This window comes from Hyaena hyaena, unplaced genomic scaffold (genome assembly GCF_003009895.1).
Source record: "Hyaena hyaena isolate Hyena2069 unplaced genomic scaffold, ASM300989v1 scaffold_274, whole genome shotgun sequence".
NCBI lineage: Eukaryota > Metazoa > Chordata > Mammalia > Carnivora > Hyaenidae > Hyaena > Hyaena hyaena.
The window spans coordinates 2,010,432-2,027,633 of NW_024080907.1; the positions used below are offsets into that span (position 1 = coordinate 2,010,432).

A 17,202-nucleotide genomic window follows, 5' to 3' on the forward strand; every position below is an offset into this window, starting at 1 on the left:
CCTTTTAATCACATCCCAGAGTCTCTTTTGCTATGTAAGGTGAGTATTCACAGGTTCTGGGGATTGGGACATGTGCATCTTTGGGGGCCTTATCCCGGGCCTGCTGCGGCAGCCCCCACCTCGGAGAAGATCTATGCAAGTGAGTAGATGTGGTGGATCCCAAACCAACCTGGTCATAGTATGATTTCTGTGATTCTGGAAAGGCTTTCTAAACCCCTTCTCTCTCTAGATACCTCCCTAGCTTGATAACTTCTAAACTCCTCCTCTTAGGACATGAAGTATCTTCAATCAGACTGAGAACTCAGGCTTAGAACAAGGCCTGAACACATTTCTTCACACTAACATGTAAATGGTTGATAGCAGAGCCTTTCCTAACAGCCAGTTCTGATTGGAGGGAGCCTCCTGTGAGGGAAGGAGGAGGAGGGGAGGCCACGGACCAACTTGGATCATGTCCTAATTACCGTCCAGCATGGAGGTTCCCAGTGACGGAGGGAGCAAAAGCACCTGGAAATAGGACCATAAAGTTTTAATCAAACAGAGCAAAATGGCCGCAATGCAGAACAGGTAGTGCTTGGAGAAGAGGAAGAAGACCATCTCCTTGGTGACATAGATTATGTGTATAAAGATGAAGCAGTACAGGAACATGGCAAACTGGTTCTGGGGGAGCAGGAGGTCCTGGAGGCCTCCCGAGAACTGTGGGGGAAAGAAGAGAGAGGGGCTGGCCGAACCGGGCTCCGGCGCCAGGCAGGTCTCTGTGTCCGTCTTGCTCCTGTCCCCTCCGGAGTGGGACCTGGGGCAGGTTGTCTTCCTCCCCCGAGGAAAGGTGCCTCCCGCCCTCCTGCAAGACCGCGAGAGGAAGAGTGGGCCAAGAGCTGAGCCATTCCTGGTGAGGTCACCGGCATGTGCAGGAACTTCGGGGTTTTCACTTCCCGAGTCTGCCCTGAGCCTTCCTGAGCCAGGCGCCAGGTGGCACCTTCCCTTCTTTGTGCGTCCCGTGCTGCGGCCGAGCCACACAGGCGGCAGTCTCTCTCTGACTCTGAGATCCCCAGATCTGGATGCTGGGTTCTTGGGAATGTTCTCTGGACGGTTCGCCCTGACACTCGGCCTTGTTTTCTGGACGGCGGCACAATGAGAGGGCGTCCTTGGGCGCAAGTGACTGTTTCTGATCTCTTGTCCTGGCATATGTCTCACGGGGTCCATCTGTGGCCTATCAGCCTAAGCTTGGGTCTCCCTGTGGGGAGACACCTCCCCAAACCCTCACGGTATTGAGCTGGAGGAAAGCAGCTCGAGTTAGGTCTGGCTGACTCTGCCTGTGTCCTTGCTGCTCATTTTTGGACTCTATAGAATTGAGATCCAACAAGCCTCCATTTTGACAGTAGAGAGCATCAACATCGAAGTACAGCAAAAAAGCTGATATAACTATTTTGATCTATAGCTAAGAAGGCATCACCCATGGTTTATTCTCTGAAATATCTTTTAAAATCTTGCCATGTTTTTTTGTAAGCAGGCAGATGGCAGGAGCTGTGATACCCTCAGCTAGCTAGAAACATACAGAGATACTTTTCAATACAATGAAATCGATCTACGTACCCATTCATCCAGAAGAGAGAGTGGGGAGGAGGCTTAAAAGTCAAGTCAGCTCAAAACATGGAAAGAGCCTAAGTGTCCATCAACGGACGAATGGATCAAGAAGATGTGGTTTATCTATACCATGGAATACTCCATGGCAATGAGAAAGAATGAAATCTGGCCATGTGTAGCAACATGGATGGACCTTGAGGGTGTTATGCTGAGCGAAATAAGTCAGGCAGAGAAGGACAAATATCATATGTTTGCACGTATAGGAGGAACTTAACTGAGGACCATGGGGGAGAAGAAGGGGGGAAATGGTGGGGGAGAGGGAGAGAGGCAAACCATGAGAGACTCTTGAATGCTGAGAACAAACTGAGGACTGATGGGTGTGGGGGAGGAGGGGGGAGACGGGCATGGAGGAGGGCACTTGTGGGGATGAGCAGCGGGTGTTATATGGAAACCAACTTGACAATAAACTATCTGTAAAAAAAACAAAAACAAAAACAAAAATCTTCATTAAAGTTAAAAATATTTTGGCACAAAAAAAAAAAAAACAATCAAGTCAGCTTTCCACCTGTCAGTAAATGCACAACATATGAAATACTTTTGTAACTATCACCAAAGACAGCGGTTTGGGACACACCATTGTTGGAGCAACCACATAAAATGTGAGGGCAGATAAAGGAAATGACTCTGGTGATGCCATTTCTGAAACGAATAGCAAGGCAGGCTGAAGACCAGAGGAAGAAGCCCAGTGTTCTGGCGGGAGGGGAGGCTGCACCGACCCTACTAGGCACCTGCAGACCTGCTACGGCTCTGGGTCCGTGGATTTCCAGTGGCCAAAAGCAGCCAGCATGTGCTTTCCGTCTGAAAGGCTGATGGGTGATAATTATGATTTTGACAACCAAACATGCATTTGTGAAACCTTTCAGACTCTTCACAGCACTTTCAATGGTCTATCTTTTGAGCAGAAGACAGACAGCAGATAGGACTATACATACACCCAGGGATTCCAGCTCATCCAACAAGAGTAAGCTTTTCAAACCAAAATAGGGAAAACAAAGATGGCTAGAAGGAGGCATAGAGCAAAGGCACAGTACCTTAACCACAGGGGCTTTAAGTAGTTTTAGACTCCAGGTTGGGACACATTTTACCCCAGGATACTGAGACTAAAACCCCAAGCTTGGACATGGAACTTATTTGTGAGAAATCAAAACTCTCAGGAAATGTGCCAGAATCTTAGAGGCGAGCGGGCGTAAAGAAGATGGGATTCTGGAGATCCTACTTCCATCAGCTTGACTCGGCTCAGCAAAACCATTCGATGTATAATTAAGCAGGTATTTTGTGAGCAAGAAAAAAAAAATGATTGTTAAAAGCCAGCATGTGTTCCTTGAAAACAAATCATGCAAAACCAATCCCATTTTTCTTAAGAAAAGAAAAAAATGACCCGTCAATTAGGGAAATGCTAGAGGTAGTGTAATGTCTTCATTCTGGGAAACCATTTGATGGCGTGTCTCAAGATAGTTATTTTGGACAAGGCAGAGAAATGTGAGCTGGATGAAATGTTAACTTAAGGGTGCTGATTAATGGAACGTTGCTAACCTGTAGGGAGATCTTTCAGTGGTATTTACTTTAGGTCATATCCTCCTAAACAATTACAGCGATGATTTGGATAAAGACAGAAGGCAAGTTTCTCAGAATTGAGGATGACTCAGAGCTGGGAAGCATGGCTAATACATTACATCCCAATAAAATTGCAAAGTGATGAATGTAAGTTGTTGCATTTGGGTCAAGGAGTGAATTGCGTGAGTACATAAAAACGGTAATAGCTTACCTAATGTGCCAGGCTCATTGCAAAACGCCTCACACGCAGCCTATTACCGAATCCTTGCTACAACCCTATGAGGTAGGTACTTTAAAGATGAGCAAAGTGAGGCTCAAGGAGGATTCGTAACTTGCCCAACGTCACGCGGCTTATACACGAGAGAGCCAGAGTTTTAACCTAGGACTGTCTGATTTTAAAGCCCAGGCAACGTGCTTTAAACAATGACATCTTTCATAATTTAGGACTTGTGGTGGCCCAATCACACAGTGCTAAGCCCTTTGCATCCCATTTAATCAAGAATAGTCTTTCTTATCTCCATTTAGTACAGATTAGGGGAGAGCAGCCCATTCCTTGCCACAAGATGTCAAAGTTTTCATTGGCAACAAGGCAGAGCAATCCAACAGAACCAGAGCAGCTCTGATGAGGGGAAGAAGGTGATGATTTTATCAAAATGCACTGACCAGGCTGCAGTAGGGCTCAGGTCTCTTACATGAAAGGCAGAGAGGACTAGAGAGTGGTGCAAAGATGTAAAAGGCTTTTCCCTGAGAAGGAAAGCTGGGGACAGGTGGGTAGACGGGTGGTTCCCGGGCCCCTCGAGGGTCAGGGTCAACTCTCCTTAAAGAGTGGATCTCAGCCTAGCAGGGCAGCTCTAAAGCAGCCAGCAGCCCATCTCTGGCCCCGGGCCGGGTGTAGGGGTGAGGCAGGTCAGGCGGCCTCGCCACGCAGCGGGACCTGCGGGCCGCTGGCCAGCGCCCCCACTTTCCCGGCACCTACCAGGCGGGGCATGGCCTGCTGCTGCAACTGCTCCATCACCTCCTCGTGCTGCCGCTGGCGCTCGTTCTCCTCATGCAGGTACCTGAGCCGCGTGAGCTCGAACTCCATGCGCACCTTCTCCAGCTCCATCTCGGCCTTGCACTGGGGTCCCGGCGTCCCGGGGGCGGCCAGGGCCGGAGGCAGCTCCTCGAGCTCGGGTCCGTCCCCTGCCTGGCCCTTGGCGATGGGAGCGGCCTTCGAGGACAGGGACTTGGGCGGCCCCGAGCCGCCTCCGTCCTCGCAAGCTTCCATCTCCTCCAGGTAGTCGTAGGAAGAGTCTGGCTTCGGGGACTCGGCCTCCTGGAGCAGCGAAGGGGTGACTCCGGGGCCAGTGAGGAGTGGCCCTGGGGCAGCGCCCAGCCCCCACCGCACATCCGCAGCCCCGGGCCACAGTGGGCGGGGCGTGTGAAAGAGGGCTATGACCTGTAAGGATCTAGACTGAGTTCTAACCAGAGCTATCAGGACCCGAGAGTTACGGGGAAGGACAGGGTGCACTGAGGGAAGGAATGGCACCCGGGAGTTGCAAGGGGAGGCTTGGGGCGTTGAGGTAGAAGCCAGTCTTCCTGATAACTTTCAAATCACCACGAGTGAAACTTTCCTACCCCCCAGTCTATCTAACTTTGAGACCAGTTACACACTGGGTGCTCCCTGGGCTACAGAGGGAGGAACCTCAACGTAGGGGACCAACAGAAAAGGCTATGGGGGTGGCCAGGTCCCATTCACAGAGAGAGGCAAGGACCCTGAATGGGGTGCTGGATGGGAGAGACCAAAGCCAGCTTTGCGTGACTTCACAGTCTTATCAAGAGCTACCTGGTCCCTGGTGAGAGCTGGGGGCCTGTTGTGGGGGTGGGATGCACATCACCTGTCTTGGTAGCCGCTCTCTGGGCTCCTCTAGTACTCAGCTCCTATTCACGTGTTCCCACAACACTGTCCTCCCCATGTAGGGACAGGCTGGGGCAGTGACATGAGGTACCCCCCCCCTTACCAAAGAAGGCCTTGACTTCCCTTCAGACATGGGGTCACCAGGCACCACCTTGGGGAAGGTTGGACAGCTTTCTCCCGCTCCCCGGGCTTCCATTGATTCCCTGTCCTCTGCTGCCATCCAGAAAACCACAATGCTGCCAACTGGGGCCAAAGGACATCTTTTGAGGTGCTGACATTTGGTTTCACTGGATTCCACAGCCGGGCCACCATCACAATGCCCTGCTCTCATAATAACCCACATTCTACTAGTTGCTAGGGCCCCTTTGGCAAGGGGTGTGACACACCTTTGAGGTCCAGGATTAAGAACTGCTGGATGAGTTTTTGCCACCCTAGGGACTGCTTTCAAAGCTAGAATTCCCCCACTTGAAATCCAGAGTACCACCATTTGAAATCTCTTCCCTTGGGTTCCTCCTTTATATTTATGTGTGTATGTTTATTTACTGAGGTGGGGGAGGGCAGAATCCTAGGAGAGAGAGAATCCTAAGCAGGCTCCCAGCCCAGCACAGAGCCCAACATAGGGCTCGATCTCACAAACCATGAGATTATGACCTGAGCCAAAATCAAGAGGGAAACACTTCACTGACTGAGCCGCACAGGCGACCCCCCCCCCCCCGGGTCCCTCTTTTAAAAACAGACTGTATTGGGTTGCATTACAGGTAGCTCCACAAACCCTGTTATAGGCTGAATTTTGTCTCCCCTCCAAGTTCATATGTTGAATCCCGAACCCCCAGTTCCTTAGAATTAGGCCCTATTTAGAGACAGGGCCTTTAAAGAAGTGATTACATTCAAATGAGGTCATTAGGGTAGGTTCTAATCCAGTATGACTGGTGCCCTTATAAGAAGAGGAAATCTGGGCGCAGACATGAGCAGAGGGAAGAAGGTATGGACATAAGGGAGAAGACCATCTACAAACCAAGGAGAGAGGCCTTGTTAGTAGGCAATTCCTTATTATAAGGAATTGGCTCACGTGAGGAAGTGGTGTGACCTGCTGGCTGCCAGCGGGAGCCCCAGGAAAGCTGGCCGTGTGAATTCCAGTCCCAGTCCAAAGGCCTAGTAGGCCGGAGTTCTGCAGGTATAAGTCCCAGTCCATGGCCAGGGGAAGACCAATGTCTCAACTCAAGCATTTGGGCAGAGAGACCAACTTAGTTTTCTCCCACTTTTTTTTTCTATGCAGGCCCTCAAAGAATGAGATGGTGGCCATCCACAATGGGTGCATTTCTTCCAGAAATACCCTCACATACACACTGAGAAGTTGGGTATCCCATGGCCCAGTCAGGTGGAGACACAATTAGCCACCACAGGGCTGCAACAGACCCTTCCCTCACAGCCTTCAGAAGGAACCAGCCCTGCTGGCACCTTGATCTTGAACTTCCAGCCTCCAGAAGTGTGAGAAAATACATTTCTGTTGTTCAGGCTGCCCAGTCTGTGCCGCTTTGTACTTCGGTGTGGGAGCCCTAGCACACTAGTACAACTCTCGTTATTCATAGACTGGAGTCAGGGGGACCACAGCGAAACTGGGATGCTGGGGAATATACTTTGCCGTCTTCAGGTTTGTGAAAATGACAAAATGCATTTTTGGTAGTTGGAGGCAAAATGCACTATGGAAAGAGGAAGGATTGTGTTTGAGTTTTAGCTTTACTACCCTCCCTAGCTGCTGTCTAAGGGAAAGTTATTTTACCTGTCTGGTGCTCGGTGTACTCATTTAAAAATGGGGGTAAGATTTAGCCACCTCCCTACACTGCAGCACTGACATGAAGACAAGAGAGTGTATTTGCCCACTACCTGCCTATACAGGGGCTAAGGCAATGATCTTGCTAAGGGGCAATGATCATCATCACCATCATCATGGTGGGTTTGTCACTGGAGAGGAGAGAGTGATTAAGATCTACCATCTTGCAAATCTTAGAGTTGGAAAACCATGGCTCTTCTCTCCTAGCACTTTGATGATGACCGGGAGGAACTAAGTCACAATTATTCTATAAGATGCAGATACTGCCTTAAGCACTAGAAGTAGGATTGCTAGATAAATAGAGGATGCCTGGTTAAATCTGACTTTTAGATAAATAATTTTTAGTATAAATATGTTCTGAAAATTGCATGGGACACCCTTATATTAAAAAAAAAATGATTCCTTATTTTTCTGAAATTCACATTTAACTGCGGATCCTGTAGTTTTATTTGCTAAATCTGGTGATCTTAACTAAGAGAGACCTACCCAAACAATTATGTATGACCAAATAATGAACCATCACTAAAAGTCACCAAGTACTGGGGTGCCTGGGTTGTTCAATCAGTTAAGCATCTGACTTTAGATTTCAGCTCAGGTCATGATCTTGTGGTTCATGAGTTTGAGCCCCACATCAGGTGCCATGCCGGCAGTGCTTGGGATTCTCTCTCTCTGACTCTCTTTGCCCCTCCCTAGAGCTCTCTCTCTCTCTCTCTCTCAGTAAATAAATAAACTTAAAAAAATCACCAATGGGGCACCTGGGTGGCTCAGTCGGTTAAGCATCCAACTTCGGCTCAGGTCATGATCTCACAGGTTGTTCAAGCCCTGCGTTGGGCTCTGTGCTGACAGCTCAGAGCCTGGAGGCCATTTCAGATTCTGTATTTCCTTCTCTCTCTCTGCCCCTTCCCCACTCATGCTCCATCTCTTTTTGTCTCCCAAAAAGAAATAAACATTAAAAAATTAAAAATAAAATAAAATCACCAGGTACTAAAAAGCATAATAAGTGTTATGGGTAGTTGTACTGGCGATCTATCAAACAACCATAGATTCTTAGTGGCATAAAACAATGAACATGTATGTGGCTCATGCATCTAAGAATTGGCTGATCTAGGCTGGGCTCAACCAGGGGGCTTGCCCAAGGCAACTTCCTTCCACAGGTCCCCCATCCTGTTCTTGGGAACTGGGGGTTAGCCTGCACATGCTCTTTTCATGGCAATGGAAGAAGCACAAGGGTCCTTGGAACTGACACACCATCACCTCCATCTTATACTCTTGGCTTTGGCCAATAATATAAGGTGGCCATACGGCCAAACCCAAAGTCAAAGGAGGGAGAAATGTACTCTGCCTTTTCAGTGGGAAGAACTGGGAAGACATATAGTAGAAGACATGGTAAAAGACATACGGTATGGCTACAGGGCAGGATGAAGAGTTGGGGCCCATAAGGCAATGTAGTCACGCTAATCAAGAAGACCGAGGCTGATATGCTTAGAGCGGCTAGACAGGGTTTAGTGGAAGAGGGGACATGAAGGGTGGGTGGCATTTGGACTAGAGGGAAGGATCTGCATGAGCAAAACCTCACCGGCTAATTATTATCTAATTTCCTCTCCATTTCTGCTCTCTGCCCCTTTCAACTCTGACCTTTTCTCAGGAGGCTGACCTCCATGAGGTCACTAAGCAAAGCAGTATATTCCAAAGCAAAATGGAGCCTATGACTCTCATTTCCCCTGCCCCCAAGGTAAGATCCTCACATACCTGTCCTTTGGGGGACTCTACAGGAGGCTGGGGAGATGGGTCTCACCAGCCTTGACCTGGTTTGGCACTTTCGACAGCATGAAGAGGGTCTTCCCTCCTCCACTGCACCCAGGGAAAGGCGGGGTACAGTAAAGCCCCACGAGGGAACAAGGGAGACAGGATCACACAGGAGCCCACCAGGGACTTGGCTGACGGGCCTCACCAGGGCCTTGCTGTGCTGGATTCAGCAGCTGAGCTGGATACTGTTCAAATGCTCTGCTTCTGGTGGTTCTGCGTCTCTGTATCCTCTTACTTTCTACCAGCATCCTTCACTTTTTTCCCACTTCAGAGCTTCAGCGTATTTGGGAACTGTGGCTTCAAACAGCCCTTCAGGGCCCTGACTGTATGGCCTCTCGCTATGTATTCTGTCTTATGTTTGTCCTATCTTAGTCACTCATGACTTCCAAGTAGACTTTTCCAAAGGCAAGAGTCAGAATGACTTGGGTTGTCTCTATTTGGGCAGCGCTTATCATTCTAGCCACTGGGGAGCCCATATGGTCAGTGTGCCTCAGCCGGGTTCAGTCCCGAGGTGAAGTGGAAGGTTGGAGGAGGCAGGGACACACAGTGCACAGAAGCCTAGGGTTGTCCATAAGAAGGAGCTGTGTGTGGGGGGGGGGGGGGGGGGGGCGGGGAGGGGTACGTTTCCTTTAGAAGGAACACTGGGTGCAGCAGGCAGCATGTTGAGGATTTATGGGCACAGGTCATAGAGCAACATATCAACCGTAGGTTTGGCCAATAACCCGGCAAGAGACTGTATATCAGCACAGTGCTCACCAGCTTTCGTGTACCTAGTCTCATTTGATTCTCAGCATGCCCTTGTGAGGCAATTGAACACATGTACCCCTACTGCCTGACAAGCAAGGGACCTGAGTGACACAGGGAGATGAAGGAATTGGTGCCTGAGTGCGAAGGAAGTGATTAGTGGAGACAGGTCTAGAATGTAGCTTTCCCATCTCCTTCCCCGGGATTGTCAGGTTAGACCCTAAGGATGGCCTCAGAGTTGGACCTCCAACTCTAAGATGTGAGATGATTTTTCTGTCTCATAGAAATATAGAAGTCAGTATGTCCAGTAGATATGTTTGACCACATTGCTTATGATAGGAAATAGGAAATAAAATTTCCACCAGAAGGGCTCTGGTTAAATACTTAGTGCCGTATCTATATCAAGAATACTATGCACGTTTAAAAAAGAAGATGAAAGAAAAAAGTGAATAAGGGGGATGCATCAGTACAATTACGGAATACTCTCCAAGATATTCAGTGGGAAACCAAAAATGGTGTTCTCGTATGTATGAAAATACGAAAATGTACTATATTTGTATACGCCTAAAATACGCCTGGAAAAACACAGAGTAAATTGGCTCTGGGGTGGGAGAGATGAGGGATTGGGAGTTTGGTGTGGGAGGGAGACATTCTTGACTGTATAGCATTTTGTGCTCTGACGTTTAAAAAAATCATATGCATATATTACATCTTCAATTTAAAAACTTAAAAGGGATCTGGATGAGAGAGCTGTGCTCAGTGTAGGTGAGGGAAGTTTAGGGTATATCACTTGTGCTGGTTGAGGACAGCCAGGGGCATATCTGGCCTACACATCATCCTCTTATGCTCTGACTCCCTCCCCAGTCTGCGATAGTCACTATTTCAACTGGGGATGGAAGTCTTCCTGCTGGAATGCCTTGTTCCCTTCTTGGCTGCCTCAGACACAGTGTTGTGGCTTTGGGACCCTTCAGCTCAGGTGTGCCGGAGCACTTAGAGGATTATAATAGTAACACGAATAATAGCTTATAGTTCTTGGGCACTAACCGTGTACCAGGCCCTGGGAGTTTTCCATGGACTATTTTATAAAAGTTTTCAGCGGTATTGGATGGGTTAGGTGCTATTATTGTCTTTATCTTTATAGAAGTGGTGACTGAGTTTCAGAGAGGCCGAGTCACCTGCCCCCAGAGACAGTTAGGAACAGGTAGAGACTGTTAAGTGCCAGAGTGCCTGTATTGAATTCCTTCCTGCTTGAAATATTTGGAATGGTTCCTGTGTTTCTGGTTGGTCCCTGGTTGATACAGAGGATTTTCAAGAGGAGGAGGTGTTCAAGATGCTCAGAGGATTTGGGGGTGGGTGGGAAATCTATCTATTTAGGGGGGGCTAGGAGCCCCTCCAAAGAGTCTGTATGGATGTGTGTGAGTGTTTTATCTGTCAGGGCCTAATCAGGAGACAGAAACCACAAGGTAATTCCAACAGGGAGGGTAGACTATCAAGGACAGACTAGTGACAGGAGATTGACTACTTAGGGCTAGAAAGAACTGTAAACAGGGGCGCCTGGGGGGCTTAGTCGGTTGAGTGTCCGACTTTCCCTTAGGTCATGATCTCGCAGATCGTGGGTTCGAGCCCCACGTCGGGCTCTGTGCTGACTGCCAGCTCAGAGCCTGGAGCCTGTTTCAGAGTCTGTGACTCCCTCTCTCTCTGACCCTCCCCTGTTCATGCTGTCTCTCTCTCTCTCTCTCTCTCTCCTAGAAATAAATAAAAATATTAAACAAAAACAAAACAAAAAAAGAACTGTAAACATACAGGAAGGAATAAAATGGAGGAGAGGTGCCTCTCTAAAGCTGAGATTCAGGTCTCACTGGAGAGGGTTGGCTGGTGCCACTGAACAGTGTAAAAGTTCACTAAAGCCAAGGTCAGGTAGGTCAAGGCTGGCAAGCAGGAAACTGCCCAGTGGGAGAGTCAACAAAACTCACCAGGAAGCTGCCTAGCGTTTGGTGTTGAACTTACCCGGATGTCGCTGGAGAGAACCCCAGCTTGTTGTGAAGTTGCCCCTAAGGTGCCCCTGAGACTCTCCGGAGGTTAGTGTCACGGAATGTGCCCGGGAGCATTGCAGCTTTTAGGGAGCAAGAAAAGAGGAAGACTCACCTTTCTCCTGCGATGTCTCTCCGGCGCCCTCTACTGACAAAGCATAACATCGCGCACGCCAAGCAAAAGGAATGTTTTTAGGCTCTGGCAGTACCGAGACCAGGGCAATGAAAGGGTAGATTCGCAGCCCAGGAGGCAGTAACACTGCAGTGTGCGCAGTTCCAGGAATTCAGTTCTCTTTCAACATACCTACCCCAAATGCGTTGGTGGGGGGCGGTGTCCTGTCTTTCAGAAGTTCACTCAAAACAATAACTCGTCCCTTCCAGGTTCCTGACCCTGTGCTAGTTACCGATGGGAGCATCAAGGAGCATCATATGCAATTCTTAATTTTGTGGAAAACATAATCGGGATGGAGAGAGAAGGAATGCTGCTCCATGTTCCCTAAATACACCCTAGCCTGCCTGTCTTCTGGGCTTTTTGCTGGCAGTTTTCGCAGCCTATAAAATCCTCTCTCCTTTATCTCTATGAAAGTCCCCTCCAACCTTCGGGGCTCATCCCACCACTGCTACCTGTGAAACAGTGTGCTTTGTGTCTCTGGCTGCTTGGTTCACATGATCTGATGTTTGTTTCATCTCTCCCCCTAGATTAGAGGCTGGGTGTGAGCAGGACATACTGCCTTGCTCACAGTAGGTACCTAAGAGGTTGGTGTGGCCGCTGGCCCCTGGCCAGGCTGTGGCTCCCTTCTGGCTAGTGAGTATTACATAGGCAGCAGACCAGAGGGTCACGGAACTATATCTTCTCCTGTTTGTCCCTACGCACCCAGGCGAACCAGAGGACTCACTTCCTACCCACTCTCCCTGTTTGATCCTTCGACTTTGACGTGGGTGAGTTAGCAATCGATGGATTCCCACACAGCTGGGTGTAAATTAAACTCTTGCCTGTTTAACTCTATTTTAAATGTTTGGGAGGTAGGGTGATGAGAGTGGGAACTTTGCCATTTCAAGGAATTTTGTGCATAATTTCACAAAGCTGCTCGCCCCCCCCCCCCGCAAAGTCTACAACATATGCAAATCTAATGGCCATTCATATACTGGGCTTGTTCAAGCAAAGCCCACCTGTAGTGACTTCAGAGAAGCCAGAATATAGGTGCCTTTATGCTCTAACCAGCTTGGAGCTCTTGATGGGAGGAACATTCCAATGAAGAGCCTTCTTTTTTTTTTTCTTGCTCTTAGTGTGCATTTTATTTTATTTTATTTTATTTTTTTACAAATAGTTTATTGTCAAATTGGTTTCCATATAACACCCGGTGCTCATCCCCACAAGTGCCCTCCTCCATGCCCATCTCCCCCCTCCCCCCCACACCCATCAGTCCTCAGTTTGTTTCTCAGCATTCAAGAGTCTCTCATGGTTTGCCTCTCTCCCTCTCCCCCACCACTTCCCCCCTTTTTCTCCCCCATGGTCCTCAGTTAAGTTCCTCCTAATCCCCCTATACTTGCAAACATATGATATTTGTCCTTCTCTGCCTGACTTATTTCGCTCAGCATAACACCCTCAAGGTCCATCCATGTTGCTACACATGGCCAGATTTCATTGTTTCTCATTGCCATGTAGTATTCCATGGTATAGATAAACCACATCTTCTTGATCCATGTGTCCGTTGATGGACACTTAGGCTCTTTGCATGTTTTAGCTATTGTGGAGAGTGCTGCTATGAACATTGGGGTACATGTGCTCCTATGCATCAGCATTTCTGTATCCCTTGGGTAAATTCCTAGCAGTGCTATTGCTGGGTCATAGGGGAGTTCTAGTGTTATTTTCCTGAGGAACCTCCACACTGTTTTCCAGAGGGGCTGCACCAGCTTACATTCCCACCAACAGTGTAGGAGGGTGCCGGTTTCTCCACATCCTCGCCAGCATCTGGAGTTCTCTGATTGGCTCATTTTAGCCACTCTGACTGGCGTGAGGTGGTATCTCAGTGTGGTTTTGATTTGTATTTCCCTGATGAGGAGCGATGCTGAGCATCGTTTCATGTGTCTGTTGGCCATCTGCATGTCCTCTTTGGAGAAGTGTCTGTTCCTATCTTCTGCCCATTTCTTCACTGGGTTGTTTGTTTTTCGGGTGTGAAGTTTGGTGAGTTCCTTATAGATTTTGGATATTAACCCTTTATCTGATATGTCATTTGCAACTATCTTTTCCCATTCCGTTGGTTGCCTATTAGTTTTGTGGGTTGTTTCCTTTGCTGTGCAACGAAGAGCCTTCTTAAGGCTGAGATTCTGAATTTTCATCATTCAGAGCCAAAAGGAGCTAAGGAGACCCTACGGCCTGGGCCACAGTGGCTCTCCGTGACAACTTTGGATTAATCCATTTGGGGTCAGAGAAGGGGGCCAGTGGAGTGCAGTGGAAAATGTTCTGCACTGGGTTTCTGGCTCAAGCTGTGCCACTGGCTAAGCCGAGATCTAGGTGAGTCATCAAAACTCTCCAAAGGTGCAGCTTTGGTGTGTAAAAACTGGGGCCCTTTAGGCCTGCGCTGCTTCATACAGGCCCATTATCTTTGTTTCTGCTTGACCACAGGTGGGCTTGCAGGTGGTGGTGCATCTGCTATTAGAACTGCCCCCAGCCGGCCTTTTGGAGGGTGCTTGCTGAATGAGGTAATGGAAGGTCTCCCCTCACATTGTTGAAGTTGCCCTCAAAAATCCTCCTTGAGTATTGCATCTGATGCTCCTCTTTCGTTTCACATAATTGACATAAAGCAAATTTATTCCAGGAAAGAACTTGACTCTCCTCATCTTTGTGCCTTTCCTTCCTCCTCCCCGCTGGCGACAAGAGGAGGGGAACCAGCTCTGTGAAGCAGGGGTTGGCCAATACTGCCCCCTTGTGGTCCAGCTTGTGCTCATTGGGAGGCTTTCAGCTCAGTTTTCTGGAGATTTCCTAATCCTGACCGTTTGCAGCATTATCAGAAGGGCCACCCAGCAAAGCTGACTCACAAGACCGTTGGAAGGGGTTCCAGATCCAGAGAATGCTTGGCGGCAACCCCAATCTCTAGCCCTGGCTTGTGGCTGTCTGTGTGCCAGGGAGGAGTTTGGGGGTGGGGGTGGGGGAAGGAATACGTCAGCAATATCTGGGGGGTGTGAGGGTGCCTTGGGAACAGGGGAGCACAGAGCTCTACAGAACCACACTCGGACCTTGGCGCTAGGCCCTGCCACCACCGCAGTCGGCCGTTTATGAAGGGAGGCGTGTGCCAGGCCCTGGCTGGGGCTCCGCATGCGCGCACTGCCGCACTGAAGTCCCCTCTGAAGGGATTCGTATCATCACCCCTATTTGCATGTGAAGAACCTGTGGCTCGCAGGTCAGTGGTTTGCCCGTGTCACAGCTGTGAAGGGGTAAACTGAGGTCCAAAGCCCATCAGGTGTTTTACTTCCTCTTGGCTCTAGCACTCACTGTCCCACACCTGCGGGCTGAGCCAGGGGCCTGATCGCCCCCACAAGTCGTCTTCAACCAGACCCCATAGCCTCCATCTCTCCCCTTCTCTAGACAGCCTGCAAGGGGCCCGGTCACCAGCGTCCTACTACCAGGGCTGCCCAGCATATTGGGGAGTGAAGGCAGTGGTAGGACCCAGCAAGCCATGCTTGAGCCTTCTCTGCCCACCCTTTCTGCTGCCCACCCCCAAGCGGCACCTTCTCTGTTCCCATGGGACCCTTTCCCCTTTCTGCCCCAAGCAGATTTTTCTCCCTTGAGGTCTCGTGTCATGTGGTACATCTCCCTCATGACACTAAGTACCTTGAAATGTTACTATTGGCTCACGTGTTTCTGGACTTCGGAAACTCAGGTTTTTTGTATTTTTTAAAACTTACTTTCTTTAAGACATGTTAGGTTCATAGAAAAAGACTTTAGGCTTCTTTTTTCTTCTCTAGGACAGAGATTGTCCGACTCATCTCTACCTCAGCACCTAGCATGGCGACTGGCACATAGTAGGTGCTCAGCTATGAGCTTGCTGGGCGATGAGTGCGGTAAGACAGCACTGGACATGGTTAAAAAACAACAGGGGAGTGTCTCACCCAATGCCTCTTTGCTGTAGCACGTGAAATCAGTTACTGGTTTCTTGGCAGTTAAAAGTGTTTTTCATGGGCCTCCCCGGTTGATTTTCAAGTTTGCTCCAGAAGCTTCTGTGACCAAGGGGAGACCTCTCCCTGGCAGCAGTACCACTGTTGTCCAGAAGATGGCGGGCGAGGCCAGCAGAACGCACCGTGCAGCCCCCCAGAGAGCCACGCACAGGTGTGACCCCGTTTTGTAAAAGATGCAGGCATCTGAACCTAGTTGCCAACCCTATAAATGCGCATGGGTGATAAGACTTGGCTTTCGAGGTGGGTTCTCTGGCTGATCCCTGTGAAGAGGAACTTCTTGGAAAATGTCTTTAAAGGGAAATGTGACAACCCGTTGTGAGGGGGCTGATAAACCCTCTTTGAGTAGAGTTTCTTGAAACACCACGGAACACGAACCTAGTATAAAGCAGACACAGTCCCCAAACTCTAAATGACTCAGGACAACATCTTTTTTGCCTCTGAAAGCTCGTTTCTTTGGAGACCCCTCCCAGCTCTGTGGCCACCTCTCCAGTTGACTGGAAGCTTCTCTCCCACCACATCTCTGCAGGTCTTCACACTTAAAAGAGGTGAGTAAAGCCTTCCTGACTTGAACTGACTGGAAGGAGGCTAACCGCCTACAAAACGGCCTTGGGACTTTCTAGCATGAGGGGAGGTTGCCAACAGCTTTTTAGCGGGGTTAACAAGGCCAACCGATATTTTCTCAGAGTCAGTGTAATTACTAAGGTAAGGCCAGGCTTCCCCTTCCCCCTGCTCCAGGGGACATGGGTGTGACCGTGGGAAGAGGGAGATATTGCCCTCATCTTGAGCTAAAACAGATTTTAAGGCTGCAGCCACCCCCCACCCCCATTTTCCTTCTGACCTAAATCCTCCCCTGAAGCTGAGCTGGGCTCCGGGCCAGGGTGTCAGCTGCGGACAAAGGCGCCCTGTTTGGGAGGCCTGGCTACTGTGTTCTCCTCCACAGTCTATCAACCGGTGTTCAACTCCCCCAAGTCAATGTGATAACACAGAAACGCGCAAAGATAGGCAGTAGCCCCAGGGCTGCCCCCCAGGAAACCAGAAACCCTGCCCCCTCGTCTTTCTCCCACATGGCAGCAGGGCTGTTCATACAAAGCCGCCCGCTCCTCTGCCCTAGGTGTGGCTGCTCACACGGAGGGCGCCGTGCTGGAGGCCTCCTCAGGCCGGGCTTGCCCTAGTTTTTCTGGCTGACTGGGGAGCCAACGGTTACTCATTGCTTCCCCTCAGGGTCTTTGGAGCGTGAGTGCCGTCCCCCCTCCCGCCACCATGTCTTTCTCCTTTCAGCACCCTGGCTCCTCTGCCTCTGGTATTGTAGGGGTGGTTGGGGAGGGCTGGGCTGGAGACCGGGAGTAGTTGTGTTCAAATGACCCATTGCCTTGCAGACTTGAGGGGACGGATCTTTAGGCCTCGCTCCTGCTTCGGCACCATGGGCATAACGCACTTGCCCTAACTCGCCAGTTGGCTGGATGCCACTTTCATGTAGATGGTGCCGAAGACAAGTGGGTTGTGCATTCAAGACGGAGAGAGTT

At 49.6% G+C, this 17,202-nt stretch overlaps 1 protein-coding gene across 1 annotated transcript; it reads right to left on the bottom strand.

Annotated features, from left to right (window-relative positions):
* Positions 1-453: 453 nt before the first annotated feature.
* TMEM247 (transmembrane protein 247) lies at positions 454-5,384 on the bottom strand. The gene is made up of 3 exons (XM_039245916.1): positions 5,196-5,384; positions 4,172-4,510; positions 454-693 (listed from the first exon to the last, which is right to left on the bottom strand). The coding sequence occupies exons 1-3, from the start codon at positions 5,310-5,312 to the stop codon at positions 454-456; spliced, it is 696 nt and encodes a 231-aa protein (XP_039101847.1). The 5' UTR covers positions 5,313-5,384.
* Positions 5,385-17,202: the final 11,818 nt, after the last annotated feature.

What these genes read in the sequence shown, in the direction of transcription:
- TMEM247 (XM_039245916.1), bottom strand. Translation starts at nt 5,312, where the DNA reads ATGGCAGCAGAGGACAGGGAATCAATGGAAGCCCGGGGAGCGGGAGAA. An exon ending in GGAAGTCAAGGCCTTCTTTG is followed by an intron (nt 4,511 to 5,195) that starts GTAAGGGGGGGG and finishes TCGCTGCTCCAG; the next exon opens with GAGGCCGAGTCCCCGAAGCC. An exon ending in AGCAGGCCATGCCCCGCCTG is followed by an intron (nt 694 to 4,171) that starts GTAGGTGCCGGG and finishes TTTCCCCCACAG; the next exon opens with TTCTCGGGAGGCCTCCAGGA.